Genomic DNA, 25,493 nt, shown 5'->3' with positions numbered 1-25,493 from the left:
AAGCTGTTTTTGCTGATATGACTTCTGTGCCCTCATTAGATTCCTGTATTTCTTCAAAGTATCTGAAAAGATACGTCTCTAAGTAAGAATTGGTTCAAAGTATACATGGACCATCATTTAGTTTGGAACTAATTAAATATAATGTTCTTCTTGGGAAATAGCCATATTTTCACAGTTTTAAATCAGTACATTTACACTTGGGTTCACTAGATGCCATGAAGACAATGTACATTTGGAATTCCTTGTCGTAGTACTGGGTTTCTGATTAAGCTCTATAGCATGATACACAGGAAATTCAGCTCCCCAGATGTACTGGTCTACTCTTCCTTTCAGGATAGTCCTTGATCTAAGAATAGCATTTCAAAAGGAAATTTGTTTATTTTAACAGACTTTAAAAAAAAATGAAGTCACTTACCAGAAACAAAGACCAGAAGCAAGTTTAAAAAACCAGTGAAAAAGAGTTTTAAGGAGTTGATTCTAGTGCAAGTAAGAAGAGAATGAATAAAATATTTTTCAGAAGTTAATGTGAATTTGTAGCAAGCATACTAAAAATCAACAGTGAAAATAAGGAAAAATCTATTACTGATGAACTCATTTTTAAGTGGAGCATATACTGGTTTTAATATCAGTGAATAACTATATAGTTATTCGATATAAAACTTACATGTAGGCCAAGTACTCTATTCTCTTAATTTAAATGAAATGAAGTTTATATAGATTCATTTATTTAATAAATACCCAGTATCTCACTTACTAGATATTTATCTTAATGATCCCATGTCTACTAAATAAATCTCATTTCTATTATTCTCTAGGAGATTTATTTGAAAATTATTGCAGAAATGATGACCTGGTAACATTTGGAAGGTTTTGTTATGTCATCACTGTCATTTTGACATACCCAATCGAATGCTTTGTGACCAGAGAGGTAAGCCCAAGTCTTTTCCAGCAATTTACCCAAGTGTTTGGTCCATCTACTACATTTATTTTAGAAGATTTGTAAATAATTCAATTCTGCAAATTTCCAAATGTATTACAACTAATATAATTTATAAAATTTTCTTTTTCAATTATAAAATGTCAGAGTTTAAAGATAAGTTTATATTTGGATATTTATAAGTTCATTTTTTCACAAGTTGCATTTGAAAATCATGTTTGGTAGGTTAGTTGATATTAGCATAAATACAAATGTTTATGAAACTACATTCCAAAGTGAAGGCCAACATTTACTACAGCCAGATTGTTTTTCCTAAGCATTCTTACAAAGAAATTAGGTACCAAGGTTTAAAACATGTTTTACAAAATGGTCATTTTGCTAAGATGTTTTATGTCAACATGTATTAAAAGCACCACAGAACAGATTCTAATCAATTTTATTATTTTTAAAAAACAAAAATATCTTACGTTCCATTGAAATTCAACTTTAACCTTTAGTTTCCTTTTTTTTTAACTGTTTATTCTAAAACCTTTAGTTTTACTGACACAATAACATATTTTATTTACGTATTTATGTTAAACTATATAAATATTCATGTGTTTGTATATAAATAATACAACCACTATATTATTTATGCATGTACTTACATTTATATTTCATTTACAAAGCCAACTCCAAATTAAGTTATGTTTATATGGTCCACTTGAAATTGTAGAGGGAGATTAGTTGAAAGAGAAGTAATTTTTGTGTGCAAAATTGGATAACAAGGCTTGTCAGAAATCCCTTTTGCAGTCAGCTAAAAATCCACTGTACCATTAGCTGTAAAACATGATCCTGCTTCACAGTGGTTCTTTCAGGAATCACACTGAAAAGGGCCTAGTCTTAGGATCTATTCCGAGAGGCTGTTTGTACAGTGTACCATGTGAATGGGTCTAATGTATGAAATAAAAAGTCCACCCAGTTTTAAGTACACCAAACCCATCAGCAGGCTTCTCAAGGCAGGCCAGTGCCTACCATACGCTATTATTAGGAATAAGGAACTGCAGAGGGGGACTAGAATAAGGAAATGTTCCATACTGCTCATGCCCTTTACAATTAGTACATGTGCTCACCTTATAATTCATAGGATAATTCTCCACTTTGAATATAAGGGAGAAGTAGACAGAACTGAGTTACCTTATGAAGATTTTAAAACTTGAGAGGATTTCAAAAATCTGTTAACTATTGTTAGATGCAGGAAATGGTTTTATTTTAGCTTATACCCAAAGCTTTAGGTTCAAATCTGATCTCTAGATTAGCAGTAACGGATGGTGCATTCTCCTGTGGTTTCTGGTGAACTGCTTGTGGATAGTCTGAGTCACTTCACCTGCACAGCTTACGTCTTCAATACTGGGAAGTTGAGTTTCCTTCCTAGCTGCCCAAGACAGAACTAAATCAAGGTCTCTACCCGGATAGCAAATACAAATCAGGGGAACCTAACCTATTCATGTCCTTTCTCTCTTTCTCCTCTACGAGCCCACCTCCGCCACCCCCCACCACACACACACACACACACACACACACACACACACACACACACACACACAGTGTAGCATAAACATAATCAAAGCCATTTTTGTTCATGGATAAATAAGGATGCCACATTCAAGGATGCCAAAAAAGCTGCCTACCCCCAGTAAGTATCTCTCACTTGCTTGCCTCCCTGATTTTTCCACCATTACAATCATCTAACAGACTTCTGTAAGTGTGGATTTTAAATAAGACAATATTTGGGAGTACACTACAAATTGTAAAACCATAAGTGAGTTAAAGTTATTAGTCTCACCATTAAATTAGTAGCAGAATACATCAGGATCCTATCCATGAGGAATGTTACACAGCTTCAAGAGCTGGCTTCTTTCTGGTCCCCCAGCATCTGACCCTCTCCTACCGTTTCTAACTCTTGTCTCACTTTTCTTTTGCACAGAGCTACCACCCTATTCAGACTGTCTTCTCCTTGCCCTCAATGGTATCGTTCTTGTTCTTACCTCTTTGCTCTTTTCATACTGTTGCTCCTCCTTATCCAAATCCTATCCATGTTTCAAGCCCCACCTCAAGCCAAGGTAGGACAAGTACATTTCAGGAATGCTGTGGAGCAGAATACTCAAAGGGAGACAGAGCTAGATAACTAAAGCTCCTTCTAATTCTAAATGGTATTTGATCTTTTTTATATCCTGCCATAAGTTGACTTCTATTTGTTTCATTAATATTGGTTGTATTGCTCCAAATAGGCTGTTAATGCTTGAGAATAGGAATCATATCCTAGACATACTCTCCTTGAAAATCATATCACAGTGTAGGATGCATTAAACATGTAACTGCCAATTGATTTCTTGATCTGAGTGTCTTTGGAAAATGGGCACAACTCCTCTATTTTTGTTGAGGAAAGTCAAGATAAAATAGGCTTAAATTATAATAGAATGTAGTTTATATAAAATTCATTTTCTGTTAGTAAAGGATATTACACATCCATTATTATTAAAAGAAATGTGGTAAAACCCTCCTTAGAGGTCATTCAGATAATCTAAATAGCATCTGTAGTTTGTTTTAGTGGTGACCTTGGGCTCAAGGAAAAAGGATAAGATAACTTCTCAAGGTTTCTCTTATACTACAGAAATGTTATATTTATTCCAACATTGGTATGCCTTATTCTTGGTCTTTAATATAACCCACTGATTGTCTTAAAGTTCAATGAGATAACATTTGTTCATGATAAATGTTTGCCTGTATGTAAGTACTATGAAAAAGTACATTCATAGTGGCTTGAGATTTAATTAATTGCCTTATTGGTTGTATTTTATACTGTCCTAAGTACTATAATATGAAATACTCTGTTTGTATGGCCTGCATGCCTCTGAGAGTCCCTCTCTAAATAATCTGTTTATCTGGCAGGTAATTGCCAATGTGTTTTTTGGTGGGAACCTTTCAACAGTTTTCCACGTTATTGTCACAATGGCTATCATTACTGTAGCCACGCTTGCGTCATTGCTGTTTGATTGCCTTGGAATAGTTTTAGAGCTCAATGTAAGTACATTTAAAGATTTACTTCTTCCATTTTAAAAACTCCTTTCAAAATAAGGTTTACATTCAACATAAGATGTATTTGCTTTAATAAAACTGTCACTTTCTTAAATGGAATGAAAAATGGGTTTGTATATAGTAGTAAATATTGACAATGATATTGTGCACTTTATAGGACTATATACTTTTAGAGTAGTGGTTCTCAGTCCATGTGGTTTTGCCTCTGTAACCCCCATTCCCAGGAGCAATTGTCTGGAGACATTTTTGGTGGTTGTAACTGGGAGGTAAATGGGCACTACAGGCATCTTGTGGGTAAAACCCAAAGATGCTAAATATCCCAAAATGCACAGGACAGCCCCACATAATAAAGATTGATGCAATCCAAATTGTCAGTACTGCCCAGGTTGAGAAATCCTGATTTAGAGCCCTTTTGCCAACTTTGTTTACTTAAAATACATAAATGTTATTTAAAATAGCTACAAATTAAATGGATCTGAAATTTCCTTTCCCGGGTAAAAATAAGTCTAGTGAGATTCATTTAAAATGCATGAATGAAGAGAGTTATAGACATAGCCCACACTCACTTACCATGGTCTAGTAATTTTTCTTTAAAATATTTTTTTCCCTCTCTCCAGACTGTTCCTTCATAGTCTCTACTGGCGCCACCTAAATCTAAGACTCCATCCCATCATGTCTGCATTAATCCAGGCTTTTCTGCTTCAACTAGCATATATTTAAATTCCACTTCCAATTTATCACCATCCTACTCAAAAATCTGTAGTGTCAACACATTTCCTACTGGGGCAAGAATAAACTCTGTTCCCCCTATAATCTGACCTGATGCCTTCTATGGAAGGTTATTTCCCATTTACTTCCCAAAATTTATCCTTAGCTCTAGCTGATCTTATTTTTGGCCTATGAACCAGCCATTTTAACACTTTCTTTTATCCTTTCGCTTATCTGCTTATCTTTTCCTAGAATGACTGTTTCCCTTTCATTTCCTTCCATATCTTTCAAGACTCGAAGGCCAAGTGCAAATTCTAACTCATTTAATTGTTGATTAAATATTTACTTAGTAATTACTACGTACTGCACAGAGGAGGTACAATGATGGAGGAAATCAGAAAGGATCCATGATCTTATGGAGCTTACTATCTCACAGATAAACATAAAAGTTCAGTTGCTATATGGGTGATGAAGAAAACAGAAGGAAGTGGATGGGCTCCCAAAAGATAATTTTGATGAAAAATTGGCAAGATTTAATAACAAATTCTATTGAGAAGGCAGAGGGATAGAGGGACATATCAAGAATGACTCCGTGCTTCTACTTTGTGGAACTAGGATAATGACGGCATTCCATGACACAGAAATGGAAGTGGATCTACCACTCCATAGAGTCCTCATAGATCTCTCCCTTCCAGAATTGTTACAGAATTTCTACTCAGAATCATACCACTTAGCTTTTATGAGTGATGCACCACAGGAAGGGAAAGCTTGGGATCCCAAGTTGTCATTACTCATTCCATTGATTGTTGGGGAGAAGTTGAAGGTATTACCGTCAGTGCCTAAGATACTCTTTCCTCCAGATGCCATTTTGATTTGAAGTCCCAGACAAATGCTGTCAGAGACTCAGTTGAAAACCTTCTGTTGGTAATTTTCTTGTAGCAGAGTAAATGGAAAGTGGGGAGTAGGCATCCTTCATGCAGTAGACAGCTTGTGAAACCTCAGGGGACTGAGAAATTAACTATTCAACTAATATTGGAAAGAAAGCTGATAGGAGAGGTGGACAAGCGTAAAAGATAATTTTTAACCTAGTTCCCAATTTCTCTAAGGCCGAGGGCTAGTAAGTCCACTCAAAATAATTCATGTACCAACCTTGATTTTTACAGAGTATCACTGACTACCTTAATGTGCTAATTTGTATTGTGTTTTATCTCATATGGTATATACTCTATGGACAATAGCTTGCCTTCCCTACCAAACTGTAAGCTCTTTGAAGAGAAGAATGATGTTTTGTCTTTATCATCCTGCATAATATCTGGCACAGTGCTAAGAACATAGTGCTGAAATTGCTGATAGATAATTCCCTCTTGGAACCACAGTTCAGTATCTATTTCTACACATGCTTCTGGACCTAAAAACATTCTTTAATGTGGCACTAGGAAATTAAGTTTTACAAAAGTTCTTGGAGTTGACAGTTATAGTAACCCTTTACCTCTGCTGTGGAGATAATAAACATAATAGTTCCCAGCCCTACTATTTCCTGTTTTGCTAAATGTCTCATTTGAGTTCACGTGATTTTTTCTCTTATTGTGGAAGAATTTTGTTATAAGAGAAGTAAAGTTATCAACTGACTGACACATCTTGACTTGATGTAACTTGATCAATATCTTGATAGACTAACAGATATTTTGTCCCCTTTGTGTTGACCAGGAATACACATATTGCTCATTTTCCAGGATTGATACATTTTTGTAAGTTTAACCATTACTTTCTATAAAGTTAATTGCTAATGTTCTTGACAACTTACACCACAAAATTATAAGCACATAATCACATTACATATTCCCTAAGTATTCCTTATCGTACTTATGTTGAAAACTTCTTTTTGTTAAGACAGAAGTCTGATATCATAGAGTAATCAAAGAGGAATACTTTATGAATATCTATTATGAAGCCAGGATCTGAGCTGACTATGGAGGACTATCTAAACAATTTTAAAACTTGATCTTAGATCAATTTCAGGTGATAATTAATGCATGCTGAATCATGCAACACATTAGAAATAACTAAAGAATGTTGTGTTCCACTTCATAATAATGAAAGCTAACATGTATTGAGTACTTACTTTGTGCCAAGTGATTTGCAAGTATTATTTCCCTTGATCCATATTAACTTTATATGTGAAGGAACTGAGGCACAGAGCAAAAAATACATAGCATAGTTCACACAACTTGTAAGAGCCAGAGTCAAAATTTAAACATAGGTCATGAAACCTTATAGCCCACATGTTTAATCATTATGCTAGTCTGAGATTTCCTAAGTATAAGATTTTAAATTACATTAAATAATTGTGTTCATTTCTCTTTTCATTTAAGTTAAAAATCTATGCGTTACCCAATAGCTTTGATTCTTGAATGTGATTGTATAACTATGTAGCTTACATGGTATGACTATGTGATTGTGAAAAACCTTGTGGCTCACACTCCCTTTATCCAGTGTATGGACAGATGAGTAGAAAAATTGGGGACAGAAATTAAATGAAAAATAGGGTGGGATGGGGGGACACAGATGGAATGTTTTAGGTGTTTTTTTTTACTTTTATTTTTATTCTTATTTATTTATTTATTTATTTTTGAGTAAGGAAAATGTTCAAAAATTGATTGTGGTGATGAATGCACAACTATATGATAGTGCTGTGAACAATTGATTGTACACCATGGATGATTGTATTGTATGTGAATATATCTCAATAAAACTGAATTTAAGCAAAGAAAAGCAAATGAATTAATTTAGTATTAGCACCTAAACAAAACAAATTTAGAAATGCCAATCTGTAAAATGACAATACACAGAATTCTAAAACCAAATAAAAATCTCAGCTTTAAATGAAAAAATCTGGCATTGAGTTTGCTTATAGGTAAGGTTAAAAGTAATCCAGATACATATGGATAGATTTTAAAAATGGGTTAAAATAGATACCAGGAGAGTAAATAAAATGGTTCTAAAGATTTTCATCTTAATTAATAAATATTAGTTAGTAGCTTTTATCTTAGTAATAATTGCAGTACTTCAGGAATTCTTTTTTATGTAGCTTCTGAATCCTCACTAAGTAGAACAGTGATCTTCAGAGGTGAGATGTCTAACAGAATCAAATCTTAAATTTGAAAAGCTAGGGAAATGTTATTTATTATAACTAAAATAATATAGGATAAATTGCTTGGGGTTACACGAGTTCTTCAATAAAAAGCAGAACTCCATTTAGACCTTTGCTTCCCTTTTGTTTCTTTGCTTACATGACAATACACAACATGGCACATTTTTCCAAAGCAAATACACCCTCAATTTAAAGAACTGATTTTTAAAAGAATGAAATAAATATAAGTCCCAATCGTGGGAATAAGAATCCAGCATCTTGGCACTGATGTCACTTTTAAAGGGAAGAAGCATTTGCAGTAATTGGGCCCTATGGGTTTCTACTTGCAGCAGTACAAAGAGAGAAGATGAAGCAGCTGGTGCCTGTGGCCAGAGTAACCAACCCAAAAAACATGTGTGCAGCTTACAGTGGAAGGAAGAAAGTAAACCAATTACCTAGCAAGAGCTCAGTATAGAAATACAGTCATCAGGGTGAGCAAGCTGTTGTCCAAGTTGCCAAAGACCTCCTGAGCTAGAGAGAATTGCTTTTTATGGTTCAGGAATAAATTTCATGAGTATGAATTGATTACAAAGTAGACATACAGAGGATGTGTAAACATTCTTTTTTTCAGTTTCAGTTTTCTGGCATAATTTGAGAAATTTCTATCTATATAGGAGGATTCAGACACTTTTCCAATCTGTATTGCCAGGAAAAAATCTTCAACACTGTCTGTTCTTTCCACATTGCAAACTGCAAAATGCCCTGGTGTCAATAGTGCTATGTTCAATGAATAATGCTGTCCTGCTTTTATAAATGAGACTATATTTTATTGTCCCTTTAACAAGCAGTTGTGCTGCTTACATTATGTCAAGTAATTTCAAAAATTATTTCAAAGCCAGTGCTGCATCCTCAAGCAAGCTTACATAAAATAGTTCAAATCAACTTGACTTGTTTCACTGCACAGCTTATAGGGAATAGATCAGATGCAACTACACTATCATTTTAGTGATGATCTCAAATACTAGCAACAAACTCAAGCAAGATTGAGCTTTCAAATATCAAGGAAAAAACTGGTATCTAGACCAGATAACCAACTGGGCTTCTTCCAGTATAAACATCAGCTATATAGTTTACCCTCTAATTGCTACTCTCTCAACTCATAAGGATTATAACACAAACAAACTACCCATTGCCTTGCATTGCCCAACATGATATGTTTAGAAGAGTCCTACAATGCTGACCAATGATAGCTTCTTTGCTTCTTAGCAGCAGTTAGTGGCAGTTGTTATCCTGATAGTGTTTTCACACTTCTGCAGTTCCAGATGAATTAGCCTTGCATGTTTTTGCACCTGTAAAGAAAGTGATCTCATATATGTATTTGTATTCAAATTACTTTTTTGATGTGTTCAAAAATACTTAAAGAAATAGGAGAGTAATAATTGTTTACTATAAACAGGGATTGAGTTCCACAATATTTTCCATACCTTAAAAAGCATTATCAGTTCCAAGTCTCATGACAGAGTCTATGGAATCCATAATCCATTTAATTCCAGCTCATATGAAAACTAATCTTTTATTCATTGTGTACCTTTGTAGGTATTCATCTGTATCCAGGTGCTATGAATGATAAAAGTATATTGTCCATATATGTTAAATTTGAAGGCAATTTTGGAACCTCTCACTATTTTCTCATTTCTTTATCTATGTTGAAATATTTTCCATACAGGGTTGTCCCTATTCTCCAGTTACATGCTACCTGGCTTGTCTGATTTCATAATGTGTCCCTCTTAATTGTATTTCTCTGGAATTTTGTTGTTTTTGTAAAAAGCATAGTTATATTTTTTAGAACCATTGTTCTAGATATACTTCTGGTGTGGGGATGGTACTTAGTATAAAGCACCCAGTAATTTTCTTAAATGGTGATACTGAGAGGGTATTTTCTTAAGTCGTCCTTAAGGTTTAATCTCTTCTTTTCTGTCATCCAACTTAAAATTCATTTTGCTATAATTTTCCCTGGGGAAAAAAATCTACCAAAATAATGCATTTAAAAGCTTTTAAACCATAGGTGATGGATGCGTGGGTTTCATTATACTATGCTTTTAACTTTTATATATAGTTGAAAACTTCCATAAGAATAAGTTTTTCAAAAATAGTAAAACATGTACTTTATGGAAAACTTTCATTTTATTCTAAATGAGCATCAAATTTGCTATTGGTGATATGTTTAAAAAATTGTATTTTCTGGTTTAAGACAATATCGTTTGTCATAAAATTATATTTAACATATTTTCTTGATAATATTTTTTATTTTATATAATATAATTAATTTATAGTATAATTCAAATAAAATATAATACTTAAAATGTATTAAATCCTAATGTTTACATCATTTACAAAGTTTCTTCTCTGAATTAAGCCTACTCAAAGGGAAAGTCTTTTTTCCTTTGAAGTAAATCAGTCTTGTATTTTGATAATAGACAATACTACTAACCATTATTTTCACTCCAGCATTCCCCCTTAGGTTGCTAATATGGAGGAGGATGGATGAGTCACCGTCATTTAGCTGTGCTGTCAATTTTATAGGGTAATTAATGGGTTCAGTTTTATTTGAAAGAGGATTTAGAAATGCCGTTTCATGTTAAGTGCCCTTGGAGTAATAGTTTCCTTGCTTATCCCGATAGGCACCTATTTTCATAGACACTCAAGTAAAGAGGGAAGACAAAATGCCCCATACACCTTCCCAAAAGGTCCCTTGTGCACAAATGACCAATAGACACTCAGACTTGAACAGCATGGTAGATACACAGTAATTTGAAAAGAAGAGTAAAAGGAAATATGATGTAACTGAAAATATGGGAAATTTCAAGAATTTGCCAGAAGTTGGTCTTACCATCTGCTTTGTTTTCTGATTGTCTTTTAAGTCTGATATGCTGTTATAGTATCTTCCTCCTTTCATTTGTAAATATTCTACCAGAAAAGGAAAGATCTATTCTTAAGTCCTTTTTGGAATTACTTTTCTTTTCGTCATTTGATTCAGCTGAATAAGTTCAGTATGATAGGTCAACCTGAACATATGCAATATCAAATACTTTTTTAAAAATGTTTTTTAAAAGCTGTCTGAAGAATGCTTCCATTGGTTAATTTATCTTGTTTCTTGTTTTCAACTCACAGGGTGTACTCTGTGCAGCGCCTCTAATTTTTATCATTCCATCAGCATGTTATCTGAAACTGTCTGAAGAACCGAGGACACACTCAGATAAGATTATGTCCTGTGTCATGCTCCTGACTGGTGCTGTGGTGATGGTTGTTGGATTCTTCATGGCCGTCACACATCCTCAAGACTGCACCCATGGGCAGGAAATGTTCTACTGCTTTCCTGAAAATTTCTCCCTCACAAACACCCCAGTTTCTCATTTTCAACTGACAACACAACTTTCCATTTTAAACATCAGTATCTTTCAATGAGCTGACTGCTTTTAGAAATGTTTTCGTAGTCTTCTAAACCACAATACAACTTTCACACGTTTTAGTTTCTATTTATACTATAAATTTTTCACTTTTTCTTTACTCTTAAGTGCAATATAAGAGGTAAAAAGAAAAGAAAATTGACTGTATTTTCTGGGACAAAATAAATGTTTTGTTTTAATGACTGGGCTAATGTTAATTGCAGAAGGAAAAGTAAAGCCTTCAGTGTTTGCTACCATCCTAGCAAAGCATTACTCTTTTATCTAATATGTGAGTCAACATATTGCCTCAAAAATAAGTAGCTGATTGTGGATTGCAACTTTTTTTTATGTGTCCTTTAGGAAAAAGAATTCTTTTTTAACATCTGTGGAATCCAAGGGAAAAGATAGCCAAAAATATTAAAGGGAATAGATACCAGAGAGCAAAGGGAAGTTCTCAATTATAATTTCAGCAGCATGCCTTGCTTAGAAGGACATGAATCCCTGGAGAAATGAGCCAGCTCCTCCCTATGTTGGGAAGCATGAATAATAGACTAGATGTGCAGGGCAAAAGTGTGGAGTCAAAACTACCCCCAAAGTTTCAATCCTGTGGAAATATGATGGTAGGACCATTAAATGAATAATAAAACAGGAAAAAAACACAAGTTGTTCTGAGATGAGAGCTAAAGGATCAGTTATGCATCATATTTGGGTCTGTTGAATTTAAAGTACTGGCAGGAATAACAACTGAAAGCTGAAATTTCAGACTAGATCTTGAAGGATGACTCAGGGCTACAGAAGGGGTGTTCTCTCTCCTCTGCAGAGTCATCAGAGAGAGTCTTAACTCTTGCTAAGTGGGTTCTCAAGAAGCGACACCAAGTTGGAGTTTGGCCTGCAGGGTATTTACTGGGGATCATAAGTACTGGGAGGGATGGGGAGCAGCAGGATTGGGTGGAGGGAGGGAGAAGAGGAACTGTCATGCAGGCCAACAAGACTCAGCCACCCCCCACCCCCCAGGAATCTAGAGCATATAGGGCCCATTAGGGTGTCCTCTGTTCAGCTGAAATAGCTGGATTTTAATACTGCTGCCTTGATCAGTCCCTGGATGTGGGCAACAGGAGAGGGCAAGTCCTTGGGCTAGGCAGCTCCTTGCAGCTGACCAACCCTGGAGGAACTGTTTGCTGGTGGCTGTCTGCACATAGCTGGAGCAACATGTGCTTCCTTGTAGGGGGACGTGGGAGACACATCTGTGTCCACCACAGAAGCCCCAGTTCTTAATGAGGATTTTTAACTTTCATGTTTTCATGTCTGCGGCAATCTAAAAAGTACCTGAGTAAAACTTGGGATCATCTGGTTGGCCACCTTACTGCAAGTATCACACAAGAATGTATTGCCCACCTTTGCATTTTTATTTGTAATCAAGTTAAGAAACCATAGGATTATGTTAACCATTACCAACTAATGAGAAAATTTCACAAGCAGACTTAATACATAAATGATGTGTTTGCACAAATCACAGACAAGAAAAAATCCCACAGGAAGTATGTAAAAGATAGTTTACACAGTAGTCTGAACAGAGAAGTGGTGAGAGCTGAGTGGTCACATGGCTCGAGGTAAGTAAGTCTATTGAATGGCAACGAACCTGTACCTTAGCTGTTGGAGCTATGCTCAGGTTGAGTGGTGATTTTTGTTTCAATAAAACATCACCCATACCACTAAATTAATCTAAATTATTGTAACTTCTATTGGTTTATTGCTTTTCTGTATTTAATTTGTAAATTTGTTTTTTGGAGTTGTGTAGGAGTCATAACGTTAAGCAGGTGGTGTCTATTTTTAGATTTTTTACATATTTAAGTAAAATAATAATAAAGTACTTTGAACACTGAGAGAATATAAGAAATTTTTGCAGCAGTCTGTTTCTACATTATGCAAAACTGAGAAACACTGACCTACATACTTGTTAGATAAAGTCATAAGAGAGATTTCCAAGAGAATGTAGAAAGAAAAGTACATCAAGGATAAATAACGTAAGTTAGCACTTAACCCTCTATTATCTTGTACTTCTGGTATTGCTTCAGATATGTTAACCTTGATTCTTCAAATAGATGAAAAGCTCATGGTTGGAACTGAGTGCTGCATTGATACCTTATAAATTTTGTTACGGTTTTTTTTTTTAATCAGTTGTGGAACATGACTGACTTTGACCCAGTTATTAGCTGCATGCATTGATTACCACCATCTTTCACATTAAGATAAAGTAAATCTTTCTTAGGAACTCACATCTATTTTATAAGGGGACCTGTCTGTTTATATTGTCACCATGCAGAACAGCAAGAATCCCTTGTCTATTTTCTGCCTCAATTTAATAAGACATTACCACTGAAACATCTCTCTCTCTGCTACTTCTTGCCCCTAACAAAGCAACCTGAAGATTTAAAACCATTTTTTGAAGCTGTCACTGTGTATAAACTTATAAAGTGCTTCTTACTGAGAAAAAAAAAAGATAGAATCTTTACATACTAATGCAGAATGCAGAAATCTATCAGTACCTTTCCTTTAAGGACATAGATGTTATGACATCTGCATAATTTATTAATTTGGTCTTGTCCACTTTACTTAGAATCTTCTCTCCTAACACTAACTTGAACCACCTTCAAAAAACAAAATGGATAGACTGCCTTGCGTCTGGCTGTTTCCAGTGGTGACGAGTGAAATCTGTTGCCTCTTGACTCTCCTAAAAGGATTCTGAAATCCAGGGTATCCAACTAAGAAACTTCTGACTGGTCTTCTGCTATAATCATACTCTACCCATTACTTAATTCAGGTTTAATTTTTTGGACAGGAGTGGGCCGCCTCCTGGTTTTTCTGCTGCACCTGCACTCAGGAAAGCAGAGCTACTCTGTTTTTCAAATAGGAGTGGCCTCTGATGGAACCAGGTGTTGATAAAACACCCATGAGTGGCTCAAGCAAGGACCAGCTGGTGACCAGAGGTAAAGTGCTGCCCACAAGGGCTTTACCGACTGTAGCAGGTTAATAATTAGCCACCCAATCAGAATAGCTCCTTCAAGAATTCACACTTACTTTAAAAAGTATATAAAGGGTTTGCCAGGATAACTGAGCAAACATGAAGAGTGGACCAGAGTCACCAAGAGCTAGAAAACATATAGGCCATGAGAAAAAGGAAAGAATAGTGTTATTCTCTAGAGCAGTGGTTTTCAAACTTCAACACCCATGAGAATCACTTGGAAGGCTTGATAAAACACAGATTGTTGGGACCCACCTCTGGAGTTTCTGATTCAGTAGGTCTGGGATGGGACCTGATAATTTGCATTTTTGACGAACTACCAGGTCATGCTGATGCTATCAGTTTGGGAACCACATCAGAGTCAAGTTTGGAGATTAGGCAAAAGAGATGCTAGATGGGGCCATCTGTTCAGAGGCTGGAGCAAAATACAAGCAAGACATGGAAATACCATACCAGAGCTCAAGGAAGAAATTGAGGCTGAAGACCCAGGAGGAAGAGCTATTTTCCCAAAATAAATATATTTATCCTTTACCTCTTTAAAAAATCATTTAGAGAAGTTTACAAATGGGAGAGTGGAGAGGGGAGACCAAGACCATAAGGTTAGTGAAGAATAATAACGGTGATGGGGGGTGAGGGTGGGATTGAGAATTAAGAACAAAGGAGAAAACAGCAGCGATTTCAGCCTAGTGGCAACACAGCTGCAGTGGTTAAACTGAAAACCTAGTTACCAGCCTGCCGGCATTCAGGGAAGACTGCCTGAGCTCCATAGCTGTCATTACGAAAAAGAAGCAAATATACTGGTTCCTCAGAAGTACACTATGTTTTCTGAGGACTAAACCCTTAACTGTGTGTCTTATTTGGAAAATAGTGTAGGGCACATGAGTGAAACTGGGGTATAAACAATGTTCTTAATAATATCATGCAGATTAATTCATTTGGCTGTGCTTGACAGGGCACTTTAATAAATAATTCCATTAATATTTGTTCATCCAAATCTAGCTTTGGAATTTTTATTATGCTATTCATCTACAGCAATATGCTAAATGACTCATTTTAAAAATTTCGTTCTTCTATATTCCTAACTCCACCTGATTCCTTTCCTTACAACTCATACCCAGAATCAAACTATGGCTTCCTAACGGGGCATTCTGTCTTCAGGCTCTTCCCTGAAGATAATTTGCACATTACTTCAAGAATCAACTTATTAAACTGATGTTTGATAACTGGTTTCCTCAAAAGCTTTCTATGAAACCCCTGTGCTTATAGGAAAAAGTAACAACTCCTTAAGCCACATTCAAAACTTTTATAATATGACTTCACTATTCCATTCTGGCCTTATTTCCCATAACTGCAAGAAAACATTTTATACTAGCATACCTGTCCCATTATTTTACATTAGAAATGCTCTGTACACCTTTGGCCTTTGCCTTTGTAGTCTTGCAATTCCGCCACTTGAAATGCCCTTTGCCCCCATCAAAATTCTATCAATCTCAAATCTTCTCTATGTGTCATTCCTAACAACCCTTGCTGGAAGTAATTTCCTCCTTTGGAATTCTGCAATTTTTATAGTTATGTTATTTGGAGGAATCTTGTCTGGTCACTCAGTCTAAACCTTGAGATCAGAAAATGTGTTTTAAATCCTTTTTCTGTTCTTCATAGCCCATGGCATGGTGCCTTGAATCTAGCAACACTTAAAAAGTATTTGCAAAGAAACTTATGGCAAATGGTCAATTGTCCCAGTAACCATTCTAATCTTTTTATTGGGTTTTCTAGCTATAAATATTGTCACTCAGTAAAGTAGCAAGCTTAGATAATCAAATTGGGTTTCTTGGTTTGCTTCATTATGCATAGATTTACCTTCAGAAAAATCATTTGGGTGGGATATTCATAAAATAATTCTTTACATACATACCAATCAGCACATACCAATCTTTTCATTTGTTTCAACTGCTAAATAAACCTATATTTCTAACTTTCTTAATTATAAACTCCTTAAGACCAAGGACTGTGTCATAAGTCATTAAACCCATATTTAGTTTTATTTTTGCCAGTGTAAACTCATGTACCTTACTCATTCAAGATGCTTAATAAACATTTAATGACTTGAATTATCTAATTTATTACTTAATTTATAACCCACCAGGAAAACTTACATTTACCCCTTCATTTAATACTATTTCTAAAGAAACAAAAGAGTCAAAACTTTAAACAGAAGTGTGTTTGTGGCTTAGGTACAATTATCAACTTGCTTGATCTCAGTGGACAGCTCAGTAATTTGATATAGCACTGAAAAGAGAGGTGATTTAGGAACAAGCAGGCACTGATTTAAGAAAATGCCTCAGGCAACAGACCAGATTGCAATTTTAAATTTGAAAGACTCTGGACAATTTTATTTCCAAGGTACAGTGGCAGATATGCATTTATCATTTTGTTATTTTGTTTTGCCTGAGGATAGCAAGGTCAGTTCCAGAAAAACAAATCCAGCCCAGGCTTCTTATAATCAAGTCTTATCACAAAACAACATTTTTCTTTAATTCTTTTGGTTCAGAGAGAGAAAATAGTAAAGCATCTTCTGAAAAGTAAAAAAGAAGATAATGGATGTATCTATATATATTATTCCAGAAAGGCAGCCTTTGAGTGATTCCTGACTTTTCTTACATATTTTGTTCTGGTTTGCTAATGCTGCCATTATGCAAAATACCAGAAATGGATTGGCTTTTACAAAGGGGGATTATTTGGTCACAAAATTACAGTCTTAAGGCCATAAAGTGTCCAAGGTAAGGCATCAATAGGGTACCTTCACTGAAGGATGGCCATTGGTGTCCGGAAAAACTTTGTTAGCTCAGAAAGCACGTGGCTGGCATCCGCTTGCTCCCAGGTTGCGTTTCAAAATGGCCTTCTCCAAAATGTTACTCTTGGGGTGTTTTGTCCTCTCTTAGCTGCAGCTCCTCTTCCAAACGTCACTCTCAGTTGCTCTGAGGTCCTTCTGTCTGTGAATTCCTTTATAGGACTTCAGTGATCCAATTAACACCCACCCTGAATGGATGGGGTAACACCTCCATCGAAATTATTCAATCATACATTTCACTCACAGTTGACTGAGTCACATCTCCATGGAAACACTCAAAGGATTCCAATGTAATCAACACTAATACATCTGCCACCACAGGATTGCATCAAAGAATATGGCTTTTGGTGGGACATAATATATCCAAACTAACACATTCCATCCCCTGGACCCCAAAAGACATATTCTTTCCAAATACAAAATACATTCATCCCATCACAATATCACAGAAATTTAAGTCATTTCAGTAACAATAGGTAAGTACAAGATCCCATCAAAGTCAGTTACACGTGTAGTCAGTCTTAAAGCAAAATTCCCCTCTGGCTGTGGACCTGTGAAACTTAGAACAAGTTATCTGCTTCCAATATACAAAGGAGGGGCATTCACAGGATAAAAATTCCTATTGCCATAAAGAAAAACTGAAAGGACAACAGGGTTTAAGGGACCAAAACAGTTCCTAAAACCCATAGGATAAACTCCATTAGATTTCAAAATCTGAGAGTCATTTATAGAATGGTGTTTTATCCTTGGGGCTTGAAAGAGTGGGAGTGCAACCCTTTCCAAGGGCTTACATGGCAGCCCTTTTCTCTCCAAACACTGGGGTGAGTGTTCTAACATATCCACACACTGGGGAGACCACCTTCTCGGCCCCACCCTCCTCAAACATCAGGGTGCCACCTGGACTCTGCCTCTCCAGGGCAAAGGATCGCCCCTTTCTGAACAGTGAGGTGGTGGCCAGGCTCTTCCCAATCCCCGGGGAATGTGCTCCAGCCTCTCTGGGGCCTGGGGTGGTAGCACTCTTCCTAAGCATCAAGGAGGAAGGCCCACGCTCTGCCTCCGGGGCAAACTCACCCTTTCCAAGTGCATGCGCTGCTCCACTCTCCCAGCCAAAGACCTCTTGACTCCAGACCTCAACCTCCATGGCTCTGTTTTTGAAGACATTTTTCCTTCAATTTGTTCCTTGTCTATCTCATTCAGTCCAGACAGGCCCTGGCTCCGGCTATACAGTTCTCTCAAAAATCTCATTGGCTTGGCATGAAGCACACAGGGGTCAAAACTTTCAGACAATAGGACTTTCCACGAATCCTTTCTGGATAACTCCATCGCCAATCCTGGCTTGTACTGAAATGGCAGTCAGGTTCTATGTTTGGTTAAATCCTCACGTGGGGCTGTAGCTTCTTGGGTCTCACTTTTTGGAAGCCCAGAATTTTCTAAACTATCAGTTTCTGGTTTCTTTGAACTCAAGAGTTCATTTCTCAGCTTATCCCTCTCTTCTTGCATTTTACTGTAAGCTGCAAGGAGAAGCCAGGCCACACTTCCGATATTTAGTGTCAAAATCTCTTCTGAGTATCCCAGCTCGTTGTTTTCAAATTCTGCCTTCCATCCGACACCAGGACATGATTTTGCCAAATTCTCTGCCACTTTAAAACAAGGATTGCCTTCCTTCCTTGCAATGACACAGTCATCATTTCTATTCAAGTCCTCATCAGAAGCATCTTTAGAGCCCATATTTCTACCAACAGTCTCTTCCAAGAAACGTAGGCCTTTTCTACCAAGCTCCTCACATTTCTTCCAGAATCTTCCCCTTATCCATTTAAAAACCCATTTCCAACATGTCTTGTATTTGCAAGCTCAGCAGCACCTCACTTCTGTTCTGGTTTGCTAATGCTGCCATTATGCAAAATAACAGAAATGGATTGGCTTTTATAAAGGGGGTTTATTTGGTTACAAAGTTACAGTCTTAAGGCCATACAGTGTCCAAGGTAAGGCATCAACAGGATATCTTCACTGAAGGATGGCCATTGGTGTCCGGAAAACCTCTGTTAGCTTGGAAGGCACGTGGCTGGCATCTGCTTGCTCCCGGGTTGCGTTTCAAATGATGTTCTCCAAGATGTTGCTCTTGGGGTATTTTTGTCCTATCTTAGCTGCAGCTCCTCTTCAAAATGTCACTCTCAGTTGCTCTGAGGTCCTTCTGTCTGTGAATTTCTTTATAGGACTCCAGTGATCCAATTAACTCCCACCTTGAATGGGTGGGATAATACTTCCATGCAAATTATCCAGTCAGACATTTCACTCACAGTTGATTGAGTCACATCTCCATGGAAACATCAAAGGATTCCAATCTAATCAACATCTGCCCCCAGGATTGCATCAAAGAATATGGCTTTTGGCAGGACATAATACATCCAAACTAGCACAATTACATAATTTTTCATTCTCATAAAGTCTGAAAAAAGATGTCAATTACACCTGTTAACTACACTTCCCCTATGTGAAAGCTATAGACCTACTGGAAAAGGAGTAATATGACTATTTGGGATTGAATCATGTCTCCCCCAAAAAGACATGTTCAAGTCTTAATTCATGTTCCTGTGCGTGTGAACCCACTTGTAAATAGGACCTTTGAAGATATTATTAGTTAAGGTGTGGACTCACTTGTGAATAGGATCTTCAAAGATGCTATTTAGATGAAGCCAAATTGAATCAGAGTGGGCATCACTCCTTATGACTGAAGAAGTCATTGCAAGCAAAGGAAATTGGACACAGAAATAGAAGCCAGAAGTAGGAGAAACCAAAGAGAAAGAGAGATCACCATGTGTTGGAGTCAGAGATGTAAGCAAAGAAACCCAGCAAATCAGCACCAGACTCCGGGAGAAAGCATGGTCTTGTTGAGACCTTAATTTTGGACTTCTAGCCTCCAAAGCCATGAAACAAATGATTCCTGTTGCTTAAGCCAACCTAGTGTATGACTGTCATAGCAGATCTGGTAAGCTAAAACACATAATCTTGGATTTCACCTTGTCTATATCTCAAAGCATTTCAAAATGAATTTAGATTTTTTTTAAGCTGTAAGAATAGACAAGGGAAGGAAAAATAAAGTTTAAACATTTAGAAAAATAGAGCTTAGAAAGCCCTAGGATTTTTTATATACTTTTTATCGTGAAATTTAACATATATACATAACAGTGATAACTTTCAAAGTATGATTTAACAAGTAGTTAGAGAGCAACTCACAAAGAATGTTAAGGGTTACAGTTCCACAATTTCAGTTGTTTCCTTATTGTAAAATATAATATATATACAGAAAGATGAGCACCTTCAGAGTACAATTTAACAAGTAGTTATATACATAATTTCAAAGAATTTTAAGGGGTGAAGTTCCACAGTTTTAATTCTTCCCTTACTGTGGAATATAAGATATATACAGAAAGGTGGTAACTTTCAAAGTGCAATTTAATGAGTAGCTATAGAGCAAATATCAAAGAATGTCATGGTTACACTTCCACTTTTTCAGTTATTTCCTTCTAACTATTCTTATACTCTAGCATCTAAAAAGTATATTTATGTGAAGATTCAGTATTCATAATCCTTTGTTAAATCCTGTTTTGTTTGTTGCTAACCCTTCTTCTCATTTAATCACTTTCTTGATTTTCAGGGGTGTCTAGGCAGAGACCACCCTAAGATGTTCATATTGAAAAAGGGTGTCAACACTATGGGGAAGGGCTGCATTTGGTTGTTGTGCTTAAAGAGGCTGTTGCCGCTACATTTTCCAGCATATACTTGTCCAGCATAGGAACACTCTGGTGGATTTAAGTTTCTGAGAGATAAACTTAGTGAGTGAAACTTTTATAAAATCTCTAGAGGAGGTGGAGGAGGAGAGTGGCGGCGACGAAGGCGGCGGGAGCAGCGGAGGGGGCGGCAAGGATCCTCCGGGCTGCTGGCTGGGAAGGAGTGGGAGATTCGGTGTGTGAAGCGTCCGGACCTGTGCGTTTCAGCCCAAGGGAAGGAAGCCAGTTGAGGGAAATTCTCCATGAATGTACGTCACAATGATGATGACCGACCAAATCCCTCTGGAACTGCCACCACTGCTGAACGGAGAGGTAGCCATGATGCCTCATTTGGTAAATGGAGATGCAGCTCAACAGGTTATTCTCGTTCAAGTTAATCCAGGCGAGACTTTTACGATAAGAGGGGAGGATGGAACACTTCAGTGCATTCAAGGGAATGACGATTTCTGACCTCATCTTAATTTTGAAGATTTCCTGGATGAATAACCTGTGTGGCCTCGAGTGTACTCACTTTACTAACAAGGATTTAGTTGCAGAGCTTTGGAACTATAAATTGTTATCCATCAAGGTTGGCTGTACCAAATATAGTTTGTTTCAGGCTGAAAAGAACAATGTCTTCAAAACTCAGATGATTATCTGAAAGCATTCATTATCTAGAATGTCAGTATCAAGAAGAATGCAGTTAATTTGCAAATAAATGAATGTCTTGGTGCTTGCCACAGTTCGTCCCTCATTTCTGTCCTCCTGCTCTGCTCTTTCCAAACATCTAGTCTCCTGTTACCTGTGTTAAATATTAGACCCTGTCTCTTCTATCTCTGTTGTTCTCTTCCTTTTTGTACCTCATTTCTTCCCTCTCATTTTTCAAGATATTTGGGTTGTGAGTCTCAAGTGTGTTAAGAGGTACTGCAAAATACTATTCAAATGCAGGAGATTGGTCAGCTTACTCAGTTTTCAGTAGAGCAATTATTTGAAATAACTTTTATTTTGATTACACAGCCCCTAATTCATTCTTGATTTGTAATCTTATGCTTGGGGTTATTTCTTGGTCCACAAGCACCATCACATTTGATTGTTGACTTGTGGCACCTCTGCCATCCTCCATCCCTGCTGGACTTTGTCTAGTAGTTGAGAAGGCTGGATTTTGTCTGACTTTGCTTGGCCTGGTGTCTTTCTTCCTTTTTTGTACTTGGAAGAAATATGTGCTTCTTATATGTTGGAAACAAAGATGCTTTTGATGCCTAGAAATATGCCCTTGGGAGAAAAGTATAGTAATTTAAGGTATTGTCACAAAAGGAAGATCAACAAAGCTTTTCAAAACTTGAATCATCTTTTTAATAACTTAAGTGCTCACACTGAAGAATGAATGCATAAACAAAAAAGTCAGTTATGGGTGAGCAGGCAAAAATTTTAAAATTCTATAATGATTATATTGTATTGTTTAATCAACAGCTTTTATAGAGGTCCTGCTGTTTGCTGAGTACTTTGGTAGATACTTTGAGAACTTTGAGAGATGTAAATGTATGATTCTTGTCTTAATGTGATCTGTCAAGTGAAATAAGACATGACAGGGGTGATGCTACACAATTAAGAATGAAATCATGTTACACTGTTACAGATAATACCCAGATTTGGTAATCAGACCTGTGTTATATTATTCTTCCAATGGGTAGGATGAGACTGGAAAGCTCCTAGCATAAAAGCATAGCATTTTTTGAAGACATTCTATTTTTGTGAGTAATATGCAATCTTAGGAACAATGGAAATTACCAGTGTTGTGAAAACTGTAAAATTGAGCATCTTATATAACTCTTCATTGTAGTATTAAATATATTTTTCCCAACACAAGCACAGTGTTGGCTGTAGATTTTGGAAAGTTGTGTCACATGAGTTATACATTTGTTTCTTTTTTCCTGTATAGAACATTCATTAAGCTTCTGTAATATGTGAGTAAATGATTATATAAAAAAGCTAACTTTAAAAGTAAATTAACAAGTTTTGTTTCTTAGCTTTCTAAGAAATTTGAAATCATTGTGATTTATTTATTTGTTCTTAAAATAGAATTTAATGTTCAAACACAATTGCATGGAACTTGGAATAGGAGGTGAGATATAGTAGTTTTGTATAGGTTAGAGTGAAATAACAACACATCCCAAAGTAATTTGGGTGGAGAATAAAAATATATATGCAGGGGTCCCCTGAGGAACTGGAGGAAAATGCAGAAGTGTTGGACTTCCTCACCTGGATTTTTGCTGATATTCTCACAAACATTGAGGACTGATGGCTTGGTATGCCGAGCCTTCCATCTTGGGGCCTGCCCTTATGAAGCTTGTTACTGCAAGCTTAGGTTATAATTCTCCCTTCACTAGCTTCTGTCTATCTCTAGGTCCCCTATATTCTATATTATAAGACACTGTTCAGAGAGTTCACGTTAGTGATAACAAACAATATCTCTCCTTTTGTGTCTGGCTTATTTCACTCAGCATTACGTCTTCAAGGTTCATCCATGTTGTCATGTTTCATGACTTTGTTCCTTCTTATTGCTGCATAGTATTCCATCATATGTATATACCACATTTGTTTATCCACTTGTCTATTGAGTGACACTTGGATCATTTCCATCTCTTGGCAATCAACAATGCTGCTATGAACTTCAGTGTGCAAATGTATTTTCATGTCACTGCTTTCAGATCTTCTGCGTAGAAACCAAGAAGTGAAATTGCCAGTTCATAGGGTAACTTGATATCTAGATTTCTGAGGAAACTCCAAACTGTCTTCCACAGCAGCTGCATCATTATACAGTCCCACCAGCAATGAATAAGAGTTCCAGTTTCTCCACATCCTCTCCAGCATTTGTAGTTTCCTGTTTGTTTAATGGCAGCCATTCTTATTGGTGGGAGATAATATTTCATTTTGGTCTTTTTTGCATTTCCATAGTTGCTAGTGAAAATGAACATTTTTTCATGTGTTTTTTTAGCCATTTGTATTTCCTCTTCAGAAAAAATTCTTTACATATCTTTTACCCATTCTATAATTGGGCTGTTTGTATTATTGTCATTGAGTTGTAGTATTTATTTTTATATACAGGATATCAGTCTCTTATCAGATATACAGCTTCCAAATATCTTCTCCCATTGCATTGGCTGCCTCTTCACCTTTTTGACAAATTCCTTTGAGGTACAGAAGCTTTTGATTTTGAAGAGTTCTCATTTATCTATTTTTTCTTTCATTGCTTGTGCTTTGGGTTCTAAGAAGCAACCTTCTACTACTAGGTCTTGAAGATGTTTCTCTACATTATCTTCTAAGATTTTTATAATACTGCCTCTTATATTGAGGTCTTTGATCTACTTTGAGGTAATTTTTGTATAGGGTGTGAGATAGGGGTCCTCTTTCATTCTTTTGGATATGGATACCCAGTTCTCCCAGCCCAATTTGTTGAACTGTCCCAGTTCTGTGGATTTGGGGGCCTTATCAAAAATCAGTCAACCATAGATCTGGGGGTCTATTTCTGCACACTCAAGTTGATTTCACTGATCAATACATGTCTATCTTTGTGCCAGTACCATGCTATTTTGACTATTGTGGCTTTTTTAAAGTAGGCTTCAAAGACAGAAAGTATAACTTCTCCCTCTTTGTTCTTTTTTAAAGAATGTTTTTAGCAATTCAAGGCCCATTTCATTTCCAAATAAATTTGATGACTAGCTTTTCCAAGTCTGCAAAGTATGTTCTTGGAATTTTGATTGAAATTGCTTTGAATCTTATAGATCAGTTTAAGTAGAACTGACATCTTAACGACATTTAGCTTTCCTATCCATGAACATGGAATATCTTTCTACTTCTTTAGGACCCCTTTTATTTCTTTTAGTAAAATTATATAATTTTCTGTGTAGAGGTCTTTTACATACTTGGTTAAAGTTATTCCTAGGTACTTGATTTTTTTTTTTTTAGTTGCTATTGTGAATGGAATCTTTTTCTTAAATGTCTCTTCCATTAGGTCCTTTCTAGAGTATAAGAACATTACTGACTTATGTGGATTAAGTTTGTATCCCTCCACTTTGCTGAATTTGTTTATTAGCTCAAGTAGCTGTATGTTGATTTCTTAGGATTTTCCAAATATACAATCATATCATCTGTAAATAATGACAGTTTTCCCTCTTCCTTTCCAATATAGATGCTTTTTATTTCTTTGTCTTGCCAGATTGCTCTGGCTAGAAATATCTATTGCTTCCTTCAGTTTTGTCAATGTTTGTCTCATGTACTTTGGAGTACATTTGTTGGGTGCATAAACATTTATGATTGTTATTTCTTCTTGTTGAATTGTCCCTTTTATTAGTCTATAGTGTCCTTCTTTGTCTCTTAGGACATTATTGCATTTAAAGTCTATTTTACCTGATATTAATCTTGCTACCCCTGCTTTCTTTTGGCTGTTGCTGGCATGGAATATTTTTTCCATCCTTTCACTTTCAATCTCTTTGTGTCACTATGTCTAAGATGAGTCTCTTTTAAATAGCGTATTGATGGTTCATACTTTTTTAATCC

At 36.2% G+C, this 25,493-nt stretch overlaps 1 protein-coding gene and 1 long non-coding RNA gene across 2 annotated transcripts in view; one reads left to right on the top strand and one right to left on the bottom strand.

Annotated features, from left to right (window-relative positions):
- SLC38A11 (solute carrier family 38 member 11) overlaps nt 1–11,369 on the top strand; it is a 70,812-nt gene extending 59,443 nt beyond the window's left edge. Inside the window, exons 10-12 of the mRNA XM_037850413.1 lie at nt 816–928; nt 3,869–4,000; nt 11,025–11,369. Coding sequence (XP_037706341.1) covers nt 816–928; nt 3,869–4,000; nt 11,025–11,318 — 539 coding nt within the window. The 3' untranslated portion in view covers nt 11,319–11,369. The remainder of the gene's footprint in view (nt 1–815; nt 929–3,868; nt 4,001–11,024) is intronic.
- LOC119544861 overlaps nt 9,045–25,493 on the bottom strand; it is a 31,751-nt gene continuing 15,302 nt past the window's right edge. The window contains exon 3 of the long non-coding RNA XR_005218942.1: nt 9,045–9,202. This is a non-coding gene — a long non-coding RNA (uncharacterized LOC119544861). The remainder of the gene's footprint in view (nt 9,203–25,493) is intronic.

The sequence above is a fragment of the Choloepus didactylus genome, chromosome 9 (genome assembly GCF_015220235.1).
Source record: "Choloepus didactylus isolate mChoDid1 chromosome 9, mChoDid1.pri, whole genome shotgun sequence".
Taxonomy (NCBI): domain Eukaryota; kingdom Metazoa; phylum Chordata; class Mammalia; order Pilosa; family Megalonychidae; genus Choloepus; species Choloepus didactylus.
The sequence above is the reverse complement of the archived record's forward strand: the minus strand, read 5'-3'. Positions and strand labels throughout refer to the sequence as shown.